The 25,632-nt window shown below is 38.8% G+C and overlaps 1 protein-coding gene across 1 annotated transcript in view; it reads left to right on the forward strand.

Moving 5' to 3' along the window:
* Positions 1–25,632, forward strand: part of PCDH15 (protocadherin related 15) — a 474,186-nt gene that overhangs the window by 272,490 nt on the left and 176,064 nt on the right. Inside the window, exons 16-18 of the mRNA XM_058188831.1 lie at positions 288–367; positions 10,211–10,304; positions 22,168–22,296. Coding sequence (XP_058044814.1) covers positions 288–367; positions 10,211–10,304; positions 22,168–22,296 — 303 coding nt within the window. The remainder of the gene's footprint in view (positions 1–287; positions 368–10,210; positions 10,305–22,167; positions 22,297–25,632) is intronic.

The raw sequence follows: 25,632 nt of genomic DNA on the forward strand, positions 1-25,632 counted from the left end.
TTAAGTATGCAAATATTTTAATTTCGTGAAATTCCAGTAGGCAATTATCATTCTTATCACAGCATATTCTCATGCAGCCAAAATACAGCCATTCTCCAGAGGGGATAAACAACATAATGATCAGGCTGTTGAGAGTTAAAGCTGTCAAATATTAAACTGTTATGAGCTGATTAGCATTTCAAATGTGTTGTCCATCACTATTCGGATTTTATTTTTTTTTAAAAAAATACTATTAAAAAGAAATTAAGTCTAATATGCCACTTCTTTGTGTTCTTGTTGTTTTTAAGGCAATTGATCGAGAAGGTGACCCTATAAAATACCTCATACAAAATGGAGACCCCCAACATGTATTTAATCTTTCTGAAACGTAAGTTATTTTTAAAAATTTTGAATGGCAGTGAATGAACAAATGGAACAAATCCATTCTCTCTCCATCTCTCTCTCTCTCTCTCTCTCTCTCTCTTCAATTCAATCATGTCTGATTCTTGGAGACTGCCTGGATGAGACCCTGCAGTTTTCTTGCAAGGTTTTTTTCAGAAGTGGTTTGCCCTTGCCTGCTTGCTAGGGCTGAGAGAAAGTGACTGGCCCAAGGTCACGGTGGCTTTGTTCTCAGGGCAGCACTAGAATTCAAGGTCTTCCTTTTTCTAGCCTGATTCCTTAACCCAGGATTGTCAAACTCGTGGGCTATGGGCCGGATGCGTCACACGCTGGCCACGCCCACGCCCAGTTTAGTGAAGGGGGAAAAAGTTCTGATACGTCACGTGACAATGCAAATTTGACACCCCTGCATTAACCACTACACCAAACTGGCTCTCTAATCAGCTACAAAACATGTACAAATATACTTATATATCCGCTTACTGATGAAAATGTATATAGTAATAACCTCTATGAATTTAAAGCAATTTTCATGGTCATGACAAAGTTAGGCCTACCCACCCAGACAATTAATTAAGAGCTACAAATCAGAATAATCTACATTACAATAATTTTACGTTGCCTTATAATAATTGCAATGTAGTAACAGATAGACGATTGACAGACTTGCAAATTTGAACCAATGACATATCTTTATGATAGGCTTCGAAACACATCTGTTTTTATTTCTGTTTTCTGTGCAAGCTTATTCAGATTCACAAAAGAAAGCACCATTGGGACTTACTTCCATCTATGTAATTGTAGGATTACAGCACATACTTCTAACTTCTCAAGCCAATTTAAATAGCAGATTGTGTGCAAATTTGTTTCCAATCATAAGTATTCAGCTGTTTGAAGCTGAGCTCTCTCATATTTAATAGCAGCCTTGTAAATGGTGCTAAACTTTAAAATCGTACATCTGAGACCATTTATTTATTATAAATGTTTGATTGGGTAAAAACCTACTGAGATGGAAACTTCCATTATGAGAACAACCTGGGATTAATTAGAAGCCTTTAGATTTGCCAGGTTTTCTGCTAATGACAGTGACGTTTTTTTTAAAAAAAACTTGCTAATTCTAGTCTTAAAAATGAAATGTGCTTTAATAAGAAAGACCTTTTGGGACTATTGTTTTAATTCAACCCCAGATATTCCAGACATTACTACCCAGAAAGCTTTTAGCTTTCCTCCTAAATTAATGCCACATTAATGAAAAGCTATAGCAAACTGAAAAGTTTGTACTTTTTGCATGTACTAGAAACAGTGAAAAGTCCTTTTTTTTAAAGAATCTGTCATTTGCGAAGCTATTACTTGTCTGAATATTAATTATAAAAAGGAAAGAAGGAAAGCTGTATTTTTTTAAAAAAGAAATAAATTTGAAGCTTTATGATTGTGTTTGAAGAACTCAACAGTTATATTAAAACAAAAAAAAGTGACTAGTTCTTCACTACATGAGTACTGCATAAGCAGGATAAAGACTAAATCTGAGGATGATGTGGTAATTTCTTTTAAAGCTCATATTGTAATTTTGCTAATGCAGAACCAGCTCTCTTTAGGTGATTTACTTTCTGCTTAGGGAGCAACATATCAAAGACTGAAAATATTAATTCTTGTGGAATGTAATTGGACATTTATTTATTTATTTTTATTTATTTATTTTGTCACAACATCATACAAAAAGATTATATAGTATATACACATATAAACGTATATAGGAAGAAGAAAAGAAAAACAATAGGACAGGAACGGTAGGCACGTTTGTGCGCTTATGCACGCCCCTTATGGTCCTCTTAGGAATGGGGTGAGGTCAATAGTAGAAAGTTTTTGGTTAAAGCTGTTAGGATTATGGGAAGCGACCACAGAGTCAGGTAAAGTATTCCAAGCACTGATGATTCTGTTGCAGAAGTCATATTTTCTGCAATCTAGATTAAAGCGGTTTACATTAAGTTTAAATCTATTGGTTGCCCTTGTATTATTGCAATTAAAGCTGAAGTAGTCTTTGACAGGAAGGACATTACAATAGATGATTCTGTGAGTTAAACTTAGGTCTTGTCAAGGCGACGGAGTTCCAAGTTTTCTAAGCCTAGGATTTCAAGTCTGGTGGGATAAGGTATTTTGTTGTTTTCAGAGGAATGGAGAACTCTTCTTGTAAAATATTTCTGGACACGTTCAATTGTATTGATGTCAGAGATGTGGTGAGGGTTCCAAACAGGTGAGCTGTATTCTAGAATTGGTCTAGCAAATGTTTTATATGCTCTGGTTAGTAGTGTGGTGTTTTGGAAAAGAAGCTACAAAATTAGGTTTACAACTCTTAGAGCTTTTTGCTATGTAGTTGCAGTGGGCTTTGGCACTTAGATCATTTGACATGAAAACTCCAAGGTCTTTAACGGGATGGGGGTCGTCTGTAAGGTAATGTCCATCTAGTATGTACTTAGTTTTAGAGTTCTTTTTTCCTATATGTAAGACTGAGCATTTGCTGGTTGAAATTTGAGCTGCCAATTTTAGACCAAGCGGTAAGATGGTCAAGGTCGTTTTGAATGATAGAAGTGTTGTCTGTGGTGTTAAATAGTTTGACATCGTCAGCAAAGAGAACACAATTACTTGAGATATGGTCACAAAGATCATTAATGTATAGAATAAAGAGTGTTGGTCCAAGGACGCTGCCTTGAGGAACGCCACTCTTGACAGGAACAGGATTTGATAAAGCATTGCCAATTTTGACCACTTGTTGTCTGTTAGACAGAAAAGCAGATATCCATTTGTGGAGGGGTCCTGAGATGCCATAGGATGTTAGTTTAAGGAGAAGTTTATCGTGTACTACTGAGTCAAAAGCTTTGCAGAAGTTTAAGAACTGTCATGTTTAAGTTTAAGAAAGACATTTAAGAACTGTCATGGTTATCATTCTGGAAGTCATATACAACATCTAATATTGCATTAGATTGAAATGCACTATTATGGACTGGGATGTATATTTAGAACCAAATCTCATTGAAAGTAAGGAATACAAAAAGTGATGAATATTAGAGCTGTTTCTTGAAGATTGTTGAAATGAAGCTGACCTAATCAACTCTGGCTAAAATTCATAGTTCTACACTTTAGCCAGGCTGCTTATGGAAGGATTCAGCACTGGTTCACACTTCCATTTTAGAAAGGGCAAACCTGGTGGAAATTTAGGATGACTCTTAGAAAACCAAGTGTAGCTGCTTGATTTGTGTAATTTTTTTTAAAAGGTTTCCTACAGACAGGATTTAATAAAATGGGCAAGCACAACTCCATGTCATATGTAGTACAAAAAATTTGAAACCTCATTCACGTGTATATGTATATAGCCATTCTGTGTCCTGAATTTATCCTATATGTCTGGTTTTGCACACTTACCTATATTTCTATCCATATAGCTTATACAGGACAGTTGTTGTTTTAAAAAACTCACAGTGCAACAAAGCTGCCTGATCTGATTCCCAACATCGGCAGAAATTTACTTCCCTTGAAACACTGTTTTACTATATTCCCAATACAGCATTTGTTTTGTCTGTCTGTCTGTCTGTCTCTCTCTCTCTCTCTCTCTCTCTCTCTCTCTCTCTCTGTTACTGTTCAAACAAAACAAAAAGTAGGAAAATGATCTGAGAATGCAGCATAGAGACCACTCTGTTTGCAAAGACAAAACTGGCCGGGTGGGTTGCATTCAGAATTTCTCAAGAACATCAACAGAATGTTCCATCAAAATGGATACTTTATCAATAGCAAAGAGGACAATTCATGCCTTGGGAGGTCAGGAATCCAGCAAGACATTGACTGAACTTTTAATGCAGTGAACCACAGGTTATCCCAACACCAACTCAGAGCCATCATCCCATTATCTCAAAGTTCACATCTTTCACACTTCTTTTCTAGCATACACAGTTTTCCAGCCACATAAGAGTCTTGGATTTCAGTCAGAGCCAGGAGGTTTTTAAGAAATAGCAGGAAAAACTTGGTTTTTCTTTGCTCATGACTCGCTTAAAGTGCAATCCCACCATCCACAAATGATAGAAATATACTAACAGGAAAAAAAATGTGGTCCTTATCGCCAATCCCTTTCTTCTTTGTGGGTTCCATTCTTCCTTGCTGATGAAAAGAGGTGCCTTATTTCTTGTGTGTTGTGCTCTTTTTTTTCATAAAGTTGGATGACTCATCTGACTTTCCTGACCTCCATCTTCTGATAGTTACTAGCTTGCAGAAAGAATCCACCAACATAGAAAGTGTCATAGGAAGAGGCTTGATATTTAACCATGACATCTGACATTTTATTTTGTGCTAGGAAGAAAAGAGAATCATAAGGATTTACAATATGGCTTCCAGATTTTGACTGCTATCAAGTAACTCATTACATGGATGTAGAAAATTCAAACTCTTTGCTACTATCCAAATAGTCATCTATACTTTTACAACATGGTTTTGATAGCCCTAATTTTCAATTGCATCGAGACAAATATTTAGAGTACCAAATAACGTTTGTTGAATTGCAAGGGTAATGAAGGCCTCTGCTTGACGTTACTAGAACTCTTGTATATTTATTAATTTGTACAAGCTCTACATTATCCTTTCCAGGCTACTGAATAAATTCCACCCCCTTTCTGGATTTCTACATGGCTTTCAAGTGATGGTCAGAAATTAACTCTCTGGCCAAGGTGACCGGTTATAGGACAGACAGCCCCGTCTCTTTCTCTACCACATATTTTCAGAAAAGTTAATTCTTTCCAAGAACTCCAAGCCTGCTTCCTTGCTCTTAGTGAGGATGATGAAATAAAAAATGGTAGAAGTGAAGAATCTTCAGAGGTCAGGTAGGAAAGAGCATATCTGCCCTAGCTTGAAATACCATCCATCACTCTCTATCGATAGGTCCTCTAACTACCACTACCAGCAAGGTTAGAAAATGCTACAAATCTCAGAAAGCTGAACATCCTCACTCAAAGATTGGGAACAAGATGAAAGCAACATAATGGAAGATATCAGAGGATCTTTGAATATTGTTAACATGTGGAGAAAGTGTTAGCAAGTGGAGAAAGGCCCTAACATTCTCAGTTGTAGCTAATCAAGTGTTCAGTCTATAGTCCTATAATCAGTGGTGGAATTCTGCCGGTTATACCTGGTTCGGGCAAACCGGTAGCTGGGGCTGTGGGAAGCTCCGCCCACCCACCCAGATGTTATCACATCCTTTTTTAATGCTCTGCACATGCGCAGAAGGTCCTGCTCATGTGCGGAGGTGGCGCATGCAGAGATGGTTGCTCACATTTGTGAACTGGTTGTTAAGATAAGTCAATACCACCCATGCCTATAATGTTAATGTAACCTATTATTTCCTACATTTTGCTCTTCAAGGACTTGAGCTCCTTTGTTCTGCCAAAGCATATACATACTTCACCCAGTTATTTGTGAGTACTGTTCTTTAGCTTGGAAAGGATCAGGATAAAAGTCGAACATTTTAACAATGGACATAAAAATGTCATTCCCATGTCATTCTTCTCTATAACATGCTCACAAATACAAGAACTTCTGTATGAACAAATACTCAATTTATTCTATTATAATTCTTCACTGGCTCAGTTGAATTATACTCCTATGCTATAACAAATGAGATAAAGAAATTCTTCTCAGCGTTTTTATTTCAACAGCAGGGAACTAAATGTAATACTTGGTCTGCCAAAAATCTTCTCAGCTAGTTCTTTTATAAATTAACTGTAGTATTGCAATTCAGTCAAATCCTTTATTATTCAGAAGTTCCATTGAATTCACTAGGGTTTATTCTCATATATGTGGCCATATATATGGTGCCTTAAATATACAACTGAATATTAGATTTCTGGTTCATTTTAGTGTGATAGACTTAATTCAATTTCCTTTACAGGAATGGCAGTTCATCAAATACTACGAATTTACAAACAAGTTAGTATGGGAGATGCAATAGCAACTTACATATTATGATTTTACCAACTTTAGAGTTCTTTGGTCAAAGACGTTTCCTTTAAATTATTCAAAACATTTATTTTCTTAGACTTCCACTGTCTGACTGTTCCACATCACACAAACACACATCTATTTATTCCTTAGACGATATTATGGCTGTCTAGAAGTCTGCATGGAAGTCAATTTCCAAATATCCCATCCACCTTGTACCTTATACATTGTTGTTCTATTCAATTTTTTCTTAATGATTGATTTTGATTTTAATCATATTAATTTTGGGCAGGGATTCTGTTCTTTGGAATTGAGGAAAAAGTTATTTAATAACTTATTAAAATTTAATAAGAAAATTCCGCATTTATTATTGCATCCTGTTTGTTTTATTTTCTTCCTCTGTTTATTTGATGCTTATTTACTAGATTTTATTCCCTACTTCTCTTCATCTTCAACTGATGTTAGGCAGATAAATTATGTTTATGAACAAAGTAGTAACTACATTTTCAGATAAATACCTGCCTCCCCTGGCAGCCACTATAAAGTTTACTTAAAATATCCCAGGTGTTTTGTGATGCTTACAGCTGCTGTTTTGTTTTGTTTTCTAAGATAAATGGAACAATATAATGTCCTGGTCATTTTGCATAAATAAATGTAGAAATAGCTCTGAGAACACATAAGGGTTCCCCCCTCTCCTCCCAGTCTCTTGGGTATTTATCGGTCAGAACCACCATGTATATCAAACCAAGAAATCAACTCCACAGAATTATGCTTTATCCTCACTCACCGCCTTATGCTCAGGTGAATTTGGAGAGGTCTGTTGTGCATGCTTTCATCTTGTTTTGAAATTAAGCCAGGTTGTCTTCTTGTCACTTTGTCAGCCTGTCTTCTCTACTCTCTACCTCAGGGGTGTCGAATTCAATTTCATTGAGGGCCACATCAGGGTTCTGTTTCACCTCATGGAACCAGAGAGGGTGTGGCTAGGGTGGGCATGGCCAGCTCAATATCACTTTTGTTGGGCTTGCTTGTGGTGGCCCGAGCGCTCTGCCAAGGGGCTTCTGAGTTCTATTTCCGGCTGCGATGGCCTCCTTCACATGTGGCCCTCCCAAGCTCCATTTTCTCTGGCAGAGGCATCATGGACCAGTCTTTTGCTGTTTCCAGGACAGCCCCATAGGCCAGATCTAAGCATCCTGCAGGCTAGATCCGGCCTGCAGGCCTTAAGTTTGACACCCCTGCTCTACAGTAGTGGCCAAAATTGTGGAAACCTTTTGGGAAAAGTGTATTTTTGACGTTTGATGGCTATTAACACCACTTTTTTTTTTGAGTTTTAAGATAATCATATTCTACTGCTGGAATGGCCTGGGAATAGCCCAGATCTTAACCCAGCTGAAAATCTATGGAGCCGACTAAAGAAACTTATTAGTCAGAAGCGACCCAGTTAATAGAAGCAATCATTCAATCTTGGTTTCACATGATAACAGCTGCAGAACTAAAAGACTTGGCTCACTCCATGGGAAGATGTTGTAAGGCTGTAATTCATGCTAAAGGTTACCCAACTGTTAACTGACATGATGATAATTTTTGTATATCTTGTTTTTTCTACGTTTCACTTTTCTTCTTTATACTGTCACTACTATAGCAAATCCTTCATAAAAGTTATTGCATTACATTCTTGATTAAATTATTTTTCCATTGATATATAATTTTATGTTACTACTAAAAAAAAAGTGGTGTTATTATCTAGTTTTAGAAAATACACTTTTTCCAAAATGATTCCACAGTTTTGGCCACTACTGTACCTCATCTCAATTTTTAATTCAGTACAACATGAACCATTTTTCTTTCTTAATGTTCCATTGCATATTTCAAATTAGGGGCAAGGAAGCTCAGGTTTCCAGGCATTATTGAATAAGGCTCTTGGCAACTCTTTCCTATTCAACTGTTTTGAAATTCATTGAATTTGGTACTCGTTGAATTTGGTACCCATTTGTTTGGCACTCACTTGTTGGTGTCAGTTGCCTCATGATTCACTACATTATTTCTTATGGGAAAAATTTATTTGGTACACGTAGTACTCATCACGCCTCTGACAATCAATTAATGATGTTTACCAAAATACTACTGTACCTTCATTGGCTGAAAATGTTGGAAATTGTATTTCAGCAAGACCTAGAGATATACTTGTAAATTGAATTTCTTGCACCTGTTTTAAACAAACCTAGTAGGAGAAATTCAGTTTCTCACAGTGATATCCATGCATTCTTAACTCTACTTGAACTTATTTATTTATTCCTGTTTGCTTATTTATTCTTATGGGGTAAAAGTACTTGGTAAGAAAGGGGAGAAGTCTGGGAGAACAGAAGAGAACTAGAGCATATAATATTATTTATTTAAGATATGCCACTTGTCATCCAGGTCTTCCACTGGAGTTCATAAAAATAGGCACTAGAATAAACTAAAACCTAACTGCCCTTAGAGCAAATGGAGGCAAAATCCAGGGGGAAGAACTACGGCTTAAATACCTGACACATTGTCAAGGATAGAGGTTTCCACAGCAAGAACACAATAACGAAAAAGCTCTTGTGCAGGAAAAAAGATCACACAGATGTTATTTGTAGGCAGCACTCCCAACAAGAGCACCTTTCAAAGATCTCCAGGGCCAGGCTGGTACAGAACAGCAGAGTTCTTTAAATCTGGATCTGTCATTTTATCACAATTGCAGTGAAATAATCTGATTTTTAGGGGCATGAAAGCAACAGGATTGTGTTCATGCTGGGACTATTAGTATAACCATATATTGCAAAATCTTCAAATCCTAAACTCTGTGTGTGTATGACACACACACACACACACACACACACACACACACACACATATTCATCATCTTTTAATGATGCCATGCGTGCACCGGCCAGCTCATTTTTGGGCCTTCTGGGCCCACCAGAAGTATGGAAACAGGCTGTTTCCTGCCTCCAGAGGGCCTCGGGGGGTAGGGGGTGAGGTTGGTGGGGAAGGCCTGTTTTTCTCTCTCACCTGGCTCCAGAGCCTCTCTAGGAGTCTGGGGAAGGTGAAAATGGCCTCCCCCCCCAAGTCCTATGGAGGCCAAAAACGGCCCATTTCTGGTATCGAAAGGACCTCTGGGGGGAAGGCTGTTTTCACCCTCCCCACACTCCTAGAGAGGCCCTGGAGGCTGGGGACAGTAAAAAACGGACCTTCTGGTCCCACTGGAAGTTGGAAAATGGGCTATTTTTTCCCTCAGGAGGACCTCTGGATGGGTGGGGAAGGCTGTTCTCATCCTCTCCAGGCTCCTAGAAAGGGTCTGGAGCCAGGTGAGAGAGAAAAACAGGCCTACCGGGCCATCACGTGCCAGGAGCGAGGGGAGCAGAGGGTCACACACACATGCGTGGGGCTGGGGCGCATAGAATTATGGGTGTGGCCACGTGTTTGTACGGCTCCCTCACCCCCCCACCTGGCACACAATGGTCAAAAGTTTAGCCATCACTGCCATAATCCCTTGTGGGGTGGAGTTTGGGCAACTGAATGGAGGTAGCAGAGTGTTTTAGTGGCCAGATGCCCTTCCTGTCACCAATGCCGAGTTTTGTTCAGCAGATATAGTCTCAGTGTGCCCAGAGGGAGAAATATCTATATCTATATATCTATCTATATCATCTATATATCATATGCAGTTACTAAATCTCAAAAAACAACCTTATGCCACAGAAAAACCATCCCCCAAAGTCCATTCTAAAAAGAGAAATGTTTGCTAATGCTAATCAAAGCCCCTTGCATATAAATCAGCTTGTCGCTCTTTAAGAGACATACTTTGTTGTAACACACATATTTATTTTATCGCTAGATCCGGGCTGCTAGCCTTAGGAAAGCCTTTAGACCGAGAAAGCACCGATCGCTACATTTTGATTGTTACAGCCTCAGATGGCCGACCAGATGGGGTAAGTTTCTTGCAGAAATATAAAAATATGTCTGCAGCTGTGAGCAAAGAAGCAGGAAGCTAAAAAAACAGTGAGTCACAATATTTCGTTACATTCCTTCCCCCCAACATTTCTAATATAAAGCAATTCCCTCTTACGTCCAAAACATTTCTGCTGATGCTTGTAATGCTGCTACTCCAGTGGTTTGTGCCATATCCTCTGACATTTCATCTTTCTGTTTTGGCCAATTCAAACATCACAAGTTGTCAGGGGAATCCCCAAGGATTGATCCAAGACAAAAATGGATTCCATAGACTGAGCTACTTGTTTTGACCTATACAAACCTTTTATAAGATTCTTTCCTGAGAATAGGACATGGGCACAATTTCTTTTCAACCCCCACCCCAGACACTTGGGAAAGAATTTTGAAACGATGTGTGACAAAATTATAATGAAAATAACAATGAAGGTTTTCTACTATTACTCAGGGTAGAAGTTCACAAGTTAGAGTAGCTGCTAGCTAGAGAATTGGGATACTTGTTGTACTTATGAATCAATAGCAATCAAGCACATTCAGATCTCTTGTTACAAGATGGCACTCTTTCAGATAAGCTGTTTATTAGGTAGTTCAAAGAATGCATGCAATTTACATTCTAGAAACCATGATATATATTTTTTTCTTTGAATTATGGGGCAATCCTACTCTATACAGTCTTTTAGCACTTCACAGCCCTGCAATATATAATAATTTGGGGAACTGGGACTACTTTTAATGTCAGCATTTAATAACCTTCTCCTAAGGCAAACAATGGCAGTGTTTTTTACAATAAAAACAGGTTGTAAATGGTTCTGGGATCAGTGGGTTTGATAGATTGTGTATTCTCATACCAGCAGAGACCACATGCCTCGTTAAGGTAGACATAGATCTTGAGAAGCTAAAGCTTAACATCCAGACAAGTTCCTATAAACATGGTGTCTCAGGCTTTACAAGCCTAAAATCAGCCCCTTCAGTGGGATTCAAACAACAGCTGGCAATTTCATCTGGATCTTTTAGTAGGGTGTATGCTCAGAATCTCAACCACTGGTATTCAGCTTTGCTGATACCTTCTCCACTCCTTTAAGTTCCCAGGTATTCTTCAGGAATAAAGAATAACAATGTGCCTAAGGAAGACACATAAAGGTAAAGGGGTAAAGGCTTCCCCTGTCCAGTCATGTCGCAGCCAAAAACGGAGTTCACGAGGGTGGCCATTTTCACTGGCAGAGGGTTGCAGGAAGCCGTCACAGCCAAAAATGGAGCTCAGGAGCCCAATTTTGCTGGCAGAGCTCTCAGGCCTTCCCAGGCGCCCTCGACATGAATGATGTTGAGCTGGTAACACCCACCCTGGCCCTCTGAGGTGAAACACAACCCTGATCCGGCCCTCAGGGAAATTGAGTTTGGCACCCCTGCCTTATACCAATCTGGAGAAATGGCTGCCCTATCTTCTCTTAAATTTAAACTGTGTACAAGGTGGGAAGGGGAAAATGATGAGGAACATGGCTGAGGCAATTGAACGGAAAGAATGAAGAGAATAACGGATTGTCTGTAGGAGCCAATGTGTTGACTCCAATTGGGGTACCTGTGCGGGCAAGCTATTCTTACAGGCTGCAGATTGCTGCTTTTTTGTACCTGTGTTTCAGTCATATACATGTAGTCCTCAGCTTATAACAGTTCCTTTAGTGCAGGGGTCTCCAACCTTGGTCCCCTTAAGACTTGTGGACTTCAACTCCCAGAGTCCCTCAGCCAGCAAAGCTGGCAGAGGAACTCTGGGAGTTGAAGTCCACAAGTCTTAAAGGGACCAAGGTTGGAGACCCCTGCTTTAGTAAACATTCACTAGTTCTGCTCTGAAAGAAATGAGTTATGACCATTTTTCTCACTTACAACCGTTGCAGGATCCCCATTGTCACGTGATCAAAATTCAGACACCCTTGACAACTGATTCATATTTATGAAGGTTGCTGTGTCTCAAGGTCATGCGATCCCCTTTTGCCACCTTCTGACAAGCAAAAGTCAATGGGGAATCTAGATTTGCTGAACAATCATGTTGCTAGCTTAACAACTTCAGCGATTGACTTAACAACGGTGGCAAGAAAGGTCGTAAATTGGGGCAAAATTCACTTAACCCATGTCTCACTTACCAACAGAAAGGTTGGGCTCAAATGTGGTCGTAAGTCGAGGATCACCTGTCCTTTATTTTTTTTCCTGTATTTGATAATATAGCTTCAATGAAAAGCTCTGTGTAAGACGGCATTAAAGTTTCTTTCTGATGATCTGTTCAGGCCTTGAAAAATCATCACTTAGTATAAGATTATGAAATAATGGGCTTCTGTTTATCAAAATGTTGATAAATTCCAGTCTTCATAGAATGCTCTATTCTCTAGCCCAGCGGCCTCCAATCTTTTGAGCACCAGGGACTGGTTCCATGGAGAAAGGTTTTTCCACGGACTGGAGGGGGCATGGTTTTAGCAGTAGCATTTAGACTTATATACCACTTCACAGTGGTACACAGTGAAGGTACACAGGTAACACAGTTAAAGCCCTCTCTAAGCGGTTTACAGAGTCAGCATATTCCCCCCCACACACACAATCTGGGTCCTCATTTTACCAACCTCGGAAGGATGGAAAGCTGAGTCAACCTTCAGCCTGATTCGAGCTGCCAAATTTTTATTTTATTTATTTATTTATTCGTCGTTACAATATATACAAGTATAACATAGAGGATTATATAATATATAAACATATATATGAGGAAAAACAAGGTACTATAAACACATATATATATAGGGGAAGAAACAATAGGACAGGAACGGTAGGCACGTTTGTGCTCTTATGCACGCCCCTTAGAGTCCTCTTAGGAAAGTGGTGAGGTCAACCGTGGATAGATTTAGAGTAAAACTTTTGGGGTTATGAGAAGAAACCACAGAGTCAGGTAATGCATTCCAAGCATATATAATTCTGTTACAGAAATCGTGTTTTCTGCAATCTAAACTGGAGCGGTTGACATTGAGTTTAAATCTGTTGGTAGCTCTTGTGATATTGTTATTGAAACTAAAAAAGTCATTGACAGGAAGGACATTATAACGGATGATTTTATGAGCTAAACCCAGGTCCTGTTGAAGGAGACGAAGTTCCAAGTTTTCTAGACCCAGGATATCAAGTCTGGTGGAATAAGGTATTTTATTGGTTTCGGAGGAGTGGAGAACTCTTCTTGTAAAATACCTTTGGACATGCTCAACTGTGTTGATATCAGATATATGGCATGGGTTCCAAACAGGAGAGCAGTAATCAAGAATTGGCCTAGCAAATGTTTTATATGCTCTGGTCAGTAGCGTGGTGTTTTTTGAAAAGAAGCTACGTAGAATTAAGTTAACAACTCTTAGAGCCTTTTTTGCTATATAGTTGCAGTGGGCTTTGGCATTTAGATTGTTAGATATAAAAACTCCAAGGTCTTTGACAGGGTGGGGGTCATCTGTGAGGTAATGTCCATCAAGCATGTACTTTGTGATTGGGTTTTTGAACTGAGCATTTACTGGTTGAGATTTGTAGTTGCCAAATTTTAGACCAAGCAGTTAGATGATCAAGGTCCTTTTGAATTGTGGATGTATTGTCAGTGGTGTTGAAAAGTTTGACATCATCAGCAAAAAGAACACAGTTACTTGAGATATGATCACAAAGATCATTTATGTATATTATAAAGAGAGTTGGTCCAAGAACGCTACCTTGAGGAACACCACTCTTGACAGGAACAGGATTTGATAGAGCATTACCAATTTTAACTATTTGTTGTCTGTTTGACAGAAAAGCAGATATCCAGTTGTGTAAGGGTCCTGAAATGCCATAGGATTTTAATTTTAGGAGAAGTTTATCATGTACTACTGAGTCAAAAGCTTTACAGAAGTCTATGTATATTGCATCTATTGATTTACCTAGATCAAGATTTGTAGTCCATAGGTTTTTACAGTGGAGAAGTTGTAAATTGCATGATAATTTTTTTCTGAAGCCAAATTGTTTATTTGAGAGAAGGTTATGTATTTCTAAGTGTAAGGTAATGGATTGGTTGATGATGGATTCCATTACTTTGCAGGCGACGCAGCAAAGGGAGATTGGTCTATAATTATCAACTAAGCTGGGGTCGCCTTTTTTGAAAACTGGAATAACTGTGGCTAGTGACCAGAGATTGGGAAGGGAACTGGTTGCGAAAGTTTTATTGAAGATTATACTTAGGGGTTCTGCTAAATTACTAGAGAGTTTTTTTAAAGAAGTAAGCACAAAGTCCATCAGGTCCAATGGATAGAGATGGTTTCAAGTTACAAAGAGCTTTTCCAACATTTTCTTCGGTAAAATCTATATTTGTTAAGTCGTCATACTCATTGCTTGTACGATTTGGGAATGTGAGATATGTGCCATCACTGTTGACAAAAACTGAGCCAAAGAATTTGTTAAAGAGGTTTGCTTTAGTTACTTCGTTATTGTATTCAGTGCCATTAGAATCTTTTAGTGGTGGCATGGATCTAGAGTCTTTAAGCTTGTTGTTGACAAAATTATAGAAGGCACGACTGGAATTAGTGCGCAGAAGATTCTCTTCTTGCTTGGTGTGGTAATTTGTGCATTCGGTTTTTATTTGGTTGCATATAATTCTGTAGCGATTTTTAAAATTTGCTACATAGCCCTTTTTGTTTCTTTTCCAGAGGGATTTTTTTTAGATTGAAGCTTTTTTATTGATATGGGTAGTTTGCTTTTCCTGATCTTGGTGGTAGTTTGTGGTACGTATAGTTTGATGACTCTGTTGATTTCGAGTAGGAAAACTCTATAGTGGTCTTCAGAAGTTAAACAGGTTGAGAACAGATTAAGCCAGTCCAGAGATAAAAGATCATTGTTTATAAGGTCATAATTGGCTTTTTTGAAGTTGTAGATGGGAATGCTATTGATATGACAATTTAAGTGATGACGTATATTAAGATGGAAGTCAATCATGCAATGATCGCTGTTGGAAAAGGGTTTTCTTATTTGTAATCCATAAATGGTATTGGTGTTGTTGCAGAAGATGAGGTCAAGGCAGTTGTTTAGTCTTGTACTGTTAGTTACAAGTTGTTCAAGACCTAGGTTTGTAACAGCGTTGTATATTGTAGTATGGATTGGATCAGTTGTACATTCATTTGTTATCCAGTTGATGAGAGGTAAATTTAGGTCACCCAATTGCAGGCAGCCAGCAGTCAGCAGAAATAGCCTGCAGTACTGCACTTTAACCACTGCGCCATCGTGACTCTTGCATGCTGCCTGAATCCTGTAGATGGGGCTTCACTGGGTTTGCGTGGCCCAATTGCTGACATGCTGCAGCCCAGTGCTGATCTACAGCCCAGGGATTGGGGATCCCTACTCTAGCCCAGTGATGCCCAATTTATTGATTCTCAAGGGTGCTAAACGACAATGGCAAGACCGTCAAAATTCTAAGCAGAAAGCTAAGGATCGAAAGGCTTGCATGTATAGCGCTGGTCCAGTCCGGAGATTTTGAGAGCATCCCCTGTCTGCTTCATAGTGCAGTTTTTCTAATGAATATATCATTACTGAAGGAGAAAATCTCCATGCAGTGCAGGTTCCGCTTGTTAGCTCTTCAGGTATTCGTTCATTTTCATTTATTTCGTTCTAAATGGAAAGGTTTGCATGTGTGTGGGAATCCATAACATTTGAAGTTGCATTTTTCTGCATCAGCAAGAATATAATAAAGGAATGGAATGGAATTCCTGCTTCACTTGTTTCAGGCTGGTTAGTTAACTATCACTGTGGCTATATCTTTTCGGCAGAAAAGTCACATTTGCATCTCCACCCCCACCCCCCACCCCACTTCTAATTACCACAACCTCCATTGTATAAAGCGCAAAAGGATGAATCTACTGTGGTTTTTCATTAAGAAGATGTATAACCCAACTGTGCATCACACTGTACCGGAACTTCATTTTTGGCAGAACACCGTGGACTCTAATGAATGTCTTACTCTGTTGATGAGTCCCCTTCACCAGTCAATACATTAATGAGTTATCAGCAGCAAATAGACGTTTTTAAAGCGCATACATACAATTTACAATTTACAACATAGCAAGTTGCATGGAATTGCTAATATGGTTACCAGGTCTTTCTTCCCCCCACCCACCTCCACTTTCTTTTATTAGAGCTGATTATTAAAGATTGTTAAAGGGCCAGGAAAAGTGATAGAACAGTTAGGATAGGCACAGCAATTTTAACTGCGTTTGTGACCTGTTCATGTGTGAGTCTCAGTAAGTCTTATTTGTTTCATCCTATTTCTGTGAGGATTCATTGGCAGGGCTGGTGGGGGAGAGAGAATAATTTGGGTTCCGTGTTAAATTTCGGAATGAAAAGATGGTTAAGTATTTTTATCTGAGAGTTTTTCTTCTTTTTTCACATTTTCTGCAGATATGAGTTATCTGAAATAGCTAGCATGCATATTTCATGCTGTTGCACATCTTTGAAATATGCCGAAGTTGCCTTGGGACCAATGGGACTTCATGATGTGTCATTACTCTCAGAGAGATTAGGAACATTGTACTTTTAAGTATTTTTTTCCCCCATAGATTCAGGAAGAAAATATTTCTTCCCACGCAGTCTACTTGAAATGGTCAAGTTGCTCTCAGCAAGAAACTGCAGCCATATTTTCAAAAGAATGCTTAGAAATCAAATGTTGTAATTCCTGTGGGTTTCTGGAGGCTGTAAAAAGCAGAGAAAATTGAGTCATCCTTTCTGTGGCATCCAGTAGAAATGTGAATTCAGAATAAATGAACCCCACTGGACAATCCAGTTGTTGAGCTTTCAGTGGGGAGTAAGTCAATATTGGGATTCATCGGTTAGACAGACTGGGTACAGGTCAGTGGTGAAATTTAAAATTTGTTACTACTGGTTCTGTGGGTGTGGCTTGTTGGGGGTGTAATGTGGGCGTGGCCAACTTTTTTTTTTACTTTTAAAAGCATTTTTTCTACAACCTCTTCGGCCAAAGTGGTTGTAGAAAAAATGCTTTTAAAAGGCTCCTGTGATGATCCCAGCTGAGTTGCCTGATCGTCAGAGGCTTTTCTTTTCTTTTCTTTTAAAAGCATTTTTATTTTGCCTTTAAAAGAAAAAAAAGCCTCTTTGGCTGAAGAGGTTGTAGAAAAAATGCTTTTAAAAGGCTCTGGCAATTACAGCTGAGTTGCCTGATCATCAGAGGCTTTTAAAAGCATTTTTTTACAACCTCTTTGATCGAAGAGGTTGTAGAAAAAAATGCTTTTAAAAGGCTCCTCTGGTGATCCCAGCTGAGTTGCCTGATCATCAGGGGCTTTTCTTTTCTTTTAAAAGCATTTTTTTTGCCTTTAAAAGAAAAAAAAGCCTTTTTCGTCCGAAGAAAAAATGCTTTTAAAAGTAAAAAAAATAGAAACCTCTGATGATCACGCGGCTCAGCTGGGCATGGTGGGAGGGTCAGGGATTTTTGCTACCAGTTCTCCGAACCACCCGCCACCATCGTTACTGGATCGAGTGATCCGGTCCGAACCGGGAGCATTTCACTCCGGTACAGGTAGTCCTCAACTTACGATCACAATTGAGCCCAACATTTCTCTTGCTAAGTGAGATGGTTGTTAATCACTGTTAACCTTTCTTGCCACAGTTGTTAAGTGAATCACTGCAGTTGTTAAGTTAGTAACCGGGCTGTTAAGTAAATTGGCTTTCCCATTGATTTTGTTTGTCAGACGCTGCAACCGTCATAAATATGAGTCAGTTGCCAAGCATCTGAATTTTGATCACGTGACCATGGTGATGCTGCAATGATTGCAAGTGTGAAAAATGATCATAAGTCACATTTTTCAGTGCCACTGTAACTTTGAACGGTCACTAATGAACTGTCGTAACTCAAGGACTACCTGTACTTTTTAGAGTAATGTCAAGGTTTAGCTTTTGCTGGATACAGGTAGAAAATAATCCAAATCTTCCTCTCAGGGCTATCATAAGAAGATCAAAAAATCAAGATAGAAGCCCTGTCCTTTTTTATGTACATCATGACACATTTAGAAAATGCAACCACCCCATATATGATGTCTTGACTATATTGAAACACACACGTTGCAGACAGCTCTACTTAATCTCATGCTGTACCATGCTGGCCTGACAAAGGGGGAATGGAGACATGCTTGTCCCAGCATTTTTGTTTCCTTGTTTGTTAAACTGCCTGCATTTCAGGCAATGGATAGAGAAATGGTTTTAAAAAGTTCAATCTCTGTTCAAAATTTCCCCCCACATGGGAAACATGGCAGAGGGTGGAGGAGAAGGAATTCTCAGCCTTTTCTATCATGCGTCTTATTCCTTCTTCCCAATACCAAATTCCAGTGTCAGAGATCAAAAATAGATTCAAAGATTGTGAAAGAAGATTTTCCAATATCAGACTTTCTGTAGCAGATCAAAGTTAATTTTCTAAACCTATAGTGCAGGGCAGTGGTGGGTTTCAATTTTTTTTTACTACCGGTTCTGTGGGTGTGGCTTGGTGGGCATGGCATGGCTTGGTGGGCGTGGCAGGGGAAGGATACTGTAAAATCTCCATTCCCACCCCACTCCGGGGGAAGGTTACTGCAAAATCCCCATTTCCTCCCGATCAGATGGGACTCAGGAAGCAGAGAATAGATGGGGGCGGGGCCACTCAAAATTTCTGCTACCGGTTCTCCAGAACTGGTCAGAACCTGCTAAAACCCACCTCTGGTGCAGGGGTCCCCAAGCCCTGGGCTGCAGCCCTCTACCAATTGTTGGACCGTTCAGAACCGGCCTATGGAAGTGGAAAGTGAGCATGTACAAATCCCCATGTGAGAAGTGAGTGAGCATGAGCGCCTGCAGCTCATGCAAATGGAGCTGTTGGTGTGCTAGCTTGTCTACCAATCGCGTGGAACCATCCCCTCTCCCTCCACTTCCAGTCCGCAAACTCGGAAAGATTGAGGAACTCTGCCATAGCGGAAAACTCAGCTTCAGATTAAAGCTTTCACATTTATGAATAGGAGTAGCAGTGAACTTCAGTCAGCTGTATGTTTTCAGGGTCTGAATCCCTGTTTCCTTTCTTGGCCTATTTAAATACGTTGCCGTCCTTACAAGAATGCAGGATCCTTGATGCTCTCTGGGCTTGGCTGATTTCCTTACCCTAACTAGGTAGCATCTTCAACATGATAATGTTATCAGTTGGCATAAGGAAACATCTACAAGAAAACAACAAGAGCACCAAGGACCCCTCATTTCAACCCTGAGCTACAAACAGTCTCCTTTATTGGTTACAAGAATGCTTCATTTAAAAAAATAAATCACCGCTGTATAGTTCAGTGTCTGGCACCTAATAAGATGTCACCTACCTGTCAAGCTTTTTTATTTTTTGCAATCTAGTACAGGGGTCTCCAACCTTGGTCCCTTTAAGACTTGTGGACTTCAACTCCCAGAGTCCCTCAGCCAGCAAAACTGGCTCAGGAACTCTGGGAGTTGAAGTCCACAAGTCTTAAAGGGACCAAGGTTGGAGACCCCTGGTCTAGTAGAAAACACATCTATTCTGGAGTAGAAAAATAGTAGAAACCATATATACAGGAGTGAACTCTTTTATTGGGGGGGACCGACCACAGAGAAGGCTTGATAGTGGGGTTCCTAGAGATGGCACACTGTCAGTAAAAGGCCTTCAACAGCGGAATTGGTTCAAAATACCAGAATATTTTTTCTTGTTTTTTTCCACCTTTACTATTGAGAAGGGATATAGACAGTGGTGAAATTCAGCCAGTTCTATCCGGATCACGCAATCTGGTAGTGGCAGTGGCGGGAGACTACACCCACCCACCCGAACGTCATCGCGTCCCGTTTTTGATCCTTTGCACATGCGCAGAAGGCTCTGCGCATGTGTGGAGGGGGCATGCGCACTCACATTTGCGAACCGGTAGTGAAGGTGAGTGAATAGCCTGGATACAGTGGTCTGTAAATAAGGGGAAATAGGCATAGAAAGTGTTCAATATATACTTCTCATGTGACTTTTTGATTTTTTTAGAACTCTTGCCTAATTTTGCCCATTGTGGTCTCTGCTGAGCATGACAGCTTAGTTCAGATTAGCAGTTGCCTACTTACCAAAACAAGAATGTATTAATTGTTCACTGTGTGTCAATACAGATAAAGGGGCATAATTCTATGCAAAGGAAACAAGGGATTATTAGTGATTGAGTGGGGCCAAAGTTGTTTTGAGTAGCCACAATGGGTCAATTGGTATAATGCACATTTTTGGGGAACTTTACCATTTTCACATGATTTTAGGTAAATCAGTTACTTATTTTACACTATTTTAGGGCATATACTACATTTTTGAAGGGATGTGGGTTTGTACAAACAAAAGGCTATTGGTACAGAATATTGACATTTATAGATAAGGAAGAAAATCTACCTTAACATATCCTTTTCTCAGAAATCCACTCAGAGTTCTTTTCTCATGTAAGATGAATATATCTGAAACAAGTCAGAGAAAAATATTTGAAATGCAAATTATTTAAAATACATTGTATTTCTACACAGTCTCACAAATACATCTCTTAGAAAGTCCCAAAGCTTCCTTTGACCACTGAGCCTCCTCTATTCTTGAACAAGATTTTAGTTCTCTGGGCAAGAACTCAGCATAACACAATTCTGTTCTCTATTGATGTTGACAGTAAATTTGGAACTGCCAGAAAAGTGTTATGCACGTGGAGTTTTGTCACAGAATTTATTAGAACTTATGTGGTTCTTGCAGCTTAAAATTGTCATATTTTCTTTTTCATAGTCATTGCTTTAAATTACAAAAGGCTAGATTAAAACATTCGCCTTTTATATATTGCATATACTGTGTGCATTTTCCTAGGACTATGCTACATTTAACCCAATGGAACCTACTTCTGAGTTGACATGTCACTTTCGATAAAGCTCTATGTGTAACAGTTGTGTTGTTGCATTTTATTATTAAATACTACCAAATTGATTCTTAAACTAGTTTTATAACAAATAGAGTAAACTTTTGTATTTTATATGACTTCTAGGATTATTGTGGGGATGAAGGGATTAAGCAGTCCAGTTTAGAGTAGGTTCTTTAACTCAAAACTATTAGTGGGTGGCATAACTTTGTAAAAAAAACCAACAACGATATATCTGTTTTAAAAAAAGATTATTCGTAGCAAATGCCATGAAGAAATAATGCTGTGTGGGCTCTGAAGAATGACATTAGAATAGAATAGAATAGAATTTATTGGCCAAGTGTGATTGGACACACAAGGAATTTGTCTTGGTGCATATGCTCTCAGTGTACATAAAAGAAAAGATACGTTCATCAAGGTACAACATTTACAACACATTAAATACAGACTTACGATTTATGATTACAAATGAACCAAAAATGTATGTTGTTAAGCAATAGTTGTTAAGTGAGTTTTGCCCCATTTTACGAATGTTCTTGCCACAGTTGTTAAGTGAATCACTACCGTTGTTAAATTAGTAACATGGTTGTTAGGTGAATCTGGCTCCCCACCCCCTTGACTTTGATTGTCAGAAGATCACAAAAGGTGATCACTTGACCTGGGACATGGCAACCGTCATAAATATGAGCCAGTGGCCAGGCATCTGAATTTTGATCACGTAACCACAGAGACGCTGCAATGGCCATCAATCCCCGTGGTGTGGGAAATGGTCATCAGTCACTTTTTTCCATATCTTTGAATGGTCACTAAATGAATGGTCAAGGACTGCCTGTATTTGTCAGAGTATAGCATTTAACTTTATCATCAAGATAAAACTATATGGATCATCACTCTTTATTTATTTATTTATGTTTCTATGTAGACCTCAACTGCTACGGTGAATGTGGTTGTAACAGATGTAAACGATAATGGGCCAGTCTTTGACCCCTTTCTTCCAAAAAATTTTACAGTACAAGAAGAAGAAACCAATGCATTTGTGGGTCAAGTGAGGGTAAGAAACTCATAGTTATTGTACTATTGATGGTACTTATTGCTTTAAATATTTTCGGTTGTTAAATGGGTAGAACCATTGTCTGGTTTTATTTTACTTTATTTTCTCCGAGTCTCAAAGTAAACACACAAATAGATCCCATTCATCTTGGCCTCCCCAACTGCCTTCCAACAAAACTGGACTACAAAAACTATTGGAAAAGAAGACTTAGTAGAGAAGTGCTTGGAGTAAATTATATGTATAGTTTATGTTAGCCAGCATTCAGCTGTTAACTTTGCCTTTTGCTGCTGTTGGGAGAAATCATTCCAGGTCTCTTTGTGAACAGTTATCAGTATGCATGGTTGATCGTGGTGATATTATAAGACAGCGGCTGACTTTCTACTCTGTGAAAACGTATTGCTCTTCATTGGTCAATATTTTGTAGAGGCACCCCACTAATCATAGCTGAATAACGTTGTTCTCTTCCATCTTAAAATTCCACGCGGAGGCACCATATCTGGTGAATGGTGGAAAAGGTAAACGCAACGATAAACGCAAACTTCGTAAAGAGATTAGCTGCACATCTTGCAGCTTGTTTTGTTTTCTCTGCCCTGCCGATACCACAATCTCCTTTCCACTACTCAGTGCTAAGTGAATGGAGAAATGAGTGTTGTTGTTGTTGTTTGTGTATTGCTTGTCTTGAGACATAAAATGTGCAGCACCACTTTCTTGTGAAAAGAAGAAGTCGAGAGGAGGCTGTAGGTTGCCTCTTCATCTTCTTTTACTGCTTCATTATAATCAGTGGTGGGCTTCAATTTTTTTACTGCCAGTTCTGTGGGTGTGGCTTGGTGGGCATGGCATGGTTTGGTGGGCATGTCTTGGTGAGCGTGGCAGGGGAAGGTTACTGTAAAATCTCCATTCCCTCCCCACTCTAAGGGAAGGTTACTGCAAAATCCGCATTTTCTCCCGATCAGCTGGGACTTGGGAGGCAAAGAATAGATGGAGGTGGGGCCAGTCGGAGGTGGTATTTACTGGTTCTCCGAACTACTCAAAATTTCCACTACCAGTTCTCTAGAACTGGTCAGAACCTGCTGAAACCCACCTCTGGTTATAATGTTTCTAGTTACAGTAAGAATTGAGCTGGGTTGATGTAACCAGTTGGATGATTGACAAGCTGATTGAGTGATTGACGGACTGATTGATTGATCGACTGATTGATTACATGAAGTGGAGGCTCCAAAGGCCAATTTAAGCTTTTTCTCCCTTCTGGGAAAACAGGTCAAGGTAACCCAACCCAATTTGATCAAGAAAAGAGACACTAAAAACCATGGTTCCACAAAGCAGGTCAAATAATTGAGGCAGACAAGCATATGGGACAATAAGATTGGCCTAACTGAAATGGTTAAGTGGCAACCAGCATGTTTTTGGTAGGCAGCCAGATGAAAGTTCAGGACGGTATTACCGTAAGCAGCTCACTGAAGCTATCACAAATAGAAGAAACATGATACAAGGGGTCTCCCCTCCCCCATCATCTACTGCATTTAATGTCCTTGCGTTTCTTTTCTTGGTATGTCTCATGAGAGAAGAATGGTAAATGGAACTGAAAAAGCACAAAACTAAGTTTCACGAAGCAATAATAAAAAAAGAGCATTTAAGGTTCTCTGAACTAGGTTAAATTAGATTAAAACTGAAGGTGATAATCTCTTGACTTTCCATGGGGCACCGTTATGTTACCTTAGAGTAGCAGTAAACATTTTTAATCCATTTTTTGTTCTTTCCATACACTGACAACATATCAACTGAAACAGCTTTGAGATGCCTCTTGTTTCTCTGCTTATATAATGGAACAGAATTTGTCAGCTTTCCAACATACTCAATATCGTTTTAACCTTTAAATGATTTGAAGTGCTGCAGCCAGGTTTGTAATAAACATTTGTTTTGTTTTCATTTTGTATTTAAAGGATAAATTACATTTCAGCAGAAATTACTTTAGCAGACAATTTTCTTGAGTCACATAGTCTAGATGTACATATATTGAGCCATATTTTATTCCATTTAAGGAGCATTATGCAGAGTACACACAAAAAAATAGCAAGCCAGAGAATATGAAAGAATGAGATAGGAAGAACAATAGCTAAAACTATTTACACCAAGTCTTCCACACTATTATCCCATACCCTTCTATTCTTGCAAAACACTCTGACTTCCATTACATCCAAACACTAATTTATGCATTACTTTTTCTTTAAATTTTCTCACTTCTCCTTTTTTGTGGATCTGATTCATTCCGTTCTTTTGCCTTTCTTTTTTCCTTCATAAATCTGTTTTGAGATTTGGTGTTTATTCATTATCTCTAAATGGCCAAACTATCTAAGCATACTTTTTTCCCCCATTCTGGATATCGCAATTGTATCCAGTCAAGTGTTCAACATTTGTTCATTCTTCATCTTCTTTTACTACATATAAACATGTTTATTTGTAATCTGTTCCAATTGTGTTCAAGTGATTTGCTTTAGGTCGACATATCCAACTCTCTCTTTTCTGTAATAAACCTGTTAAAAAAAAATCCTTGTGCATGCTTTTTCTGCTCTTTTTGGCATTCATTCCTCAAAATACTGTAATAGGTATCATCGTCTCCCTTTCCATTAACATTTTCACATCTTAAAATTTAGCCATCCATTCTCCCTTCTTTAATAAACAAGGCAGAAAAATTAATCTACCTACCCTAGGTTTTTTCCCCATTTATGTACACTTGCACTCATTCAGTGTGTTTTCCCTTTCATTTCCCTTCGTTTTTATTATATTAATTTTCAGATTCCTACTTCTCATGAGACATGTAACATTTGCTACAAATCATTTGATTCTTGGCCAAGAAACATGGCATCATCTGTTTATAAAAATACCCGTATATTCACATTCCCAGCCAACAAATCTAACACACCAGCATGAGCATTCATTATATATTTACCCATAAATATATTAAACAATCAAAGGAACATCACACATTCTTTTCTCATTCCCTATTCTATAAGCATTCCATTTATTCTCACTTCCATCATACATTAGAACATAGAATATAGAATAACAGAGTTGGAAGGGACCTTTAAGGTCATCTAGTCCAACCCCTGCTTGAGCAGTTGACTCTGTATCATTTCAGACAAATTTCTGTCCAATCTCTTCTTAAAAGCCTCCGGTGTTGAAATACCCATATTTCTGAAAGGAAACAATTCCACTAATTAATTGTTTTCATAGTTAGGAAATTTCTCCTTTGTTCTGGGTTGCTTTTCTCTCTAATTATTTTCCATCCAATTTTTCTTGCCTTGCCTTCAGATGCTTTGGAAAATAGTTTGTCCTACT

The sequence above is a fragment of the Ahaetulla prasina genome, chromosome 6 (assembly GCF_028640845.1).
Source record: "Ahaetulla prasina isolate Xishuangbanna chromosome 6, ASM2864084v1, whole genome shotgun sequence".
Taxonomy (NCBI): Eukaryota; Metazoa; Chordata; class Lepidosauria; order Squamata; family Colubridae; genus Ahaetulla; species Ahaetulla prasina.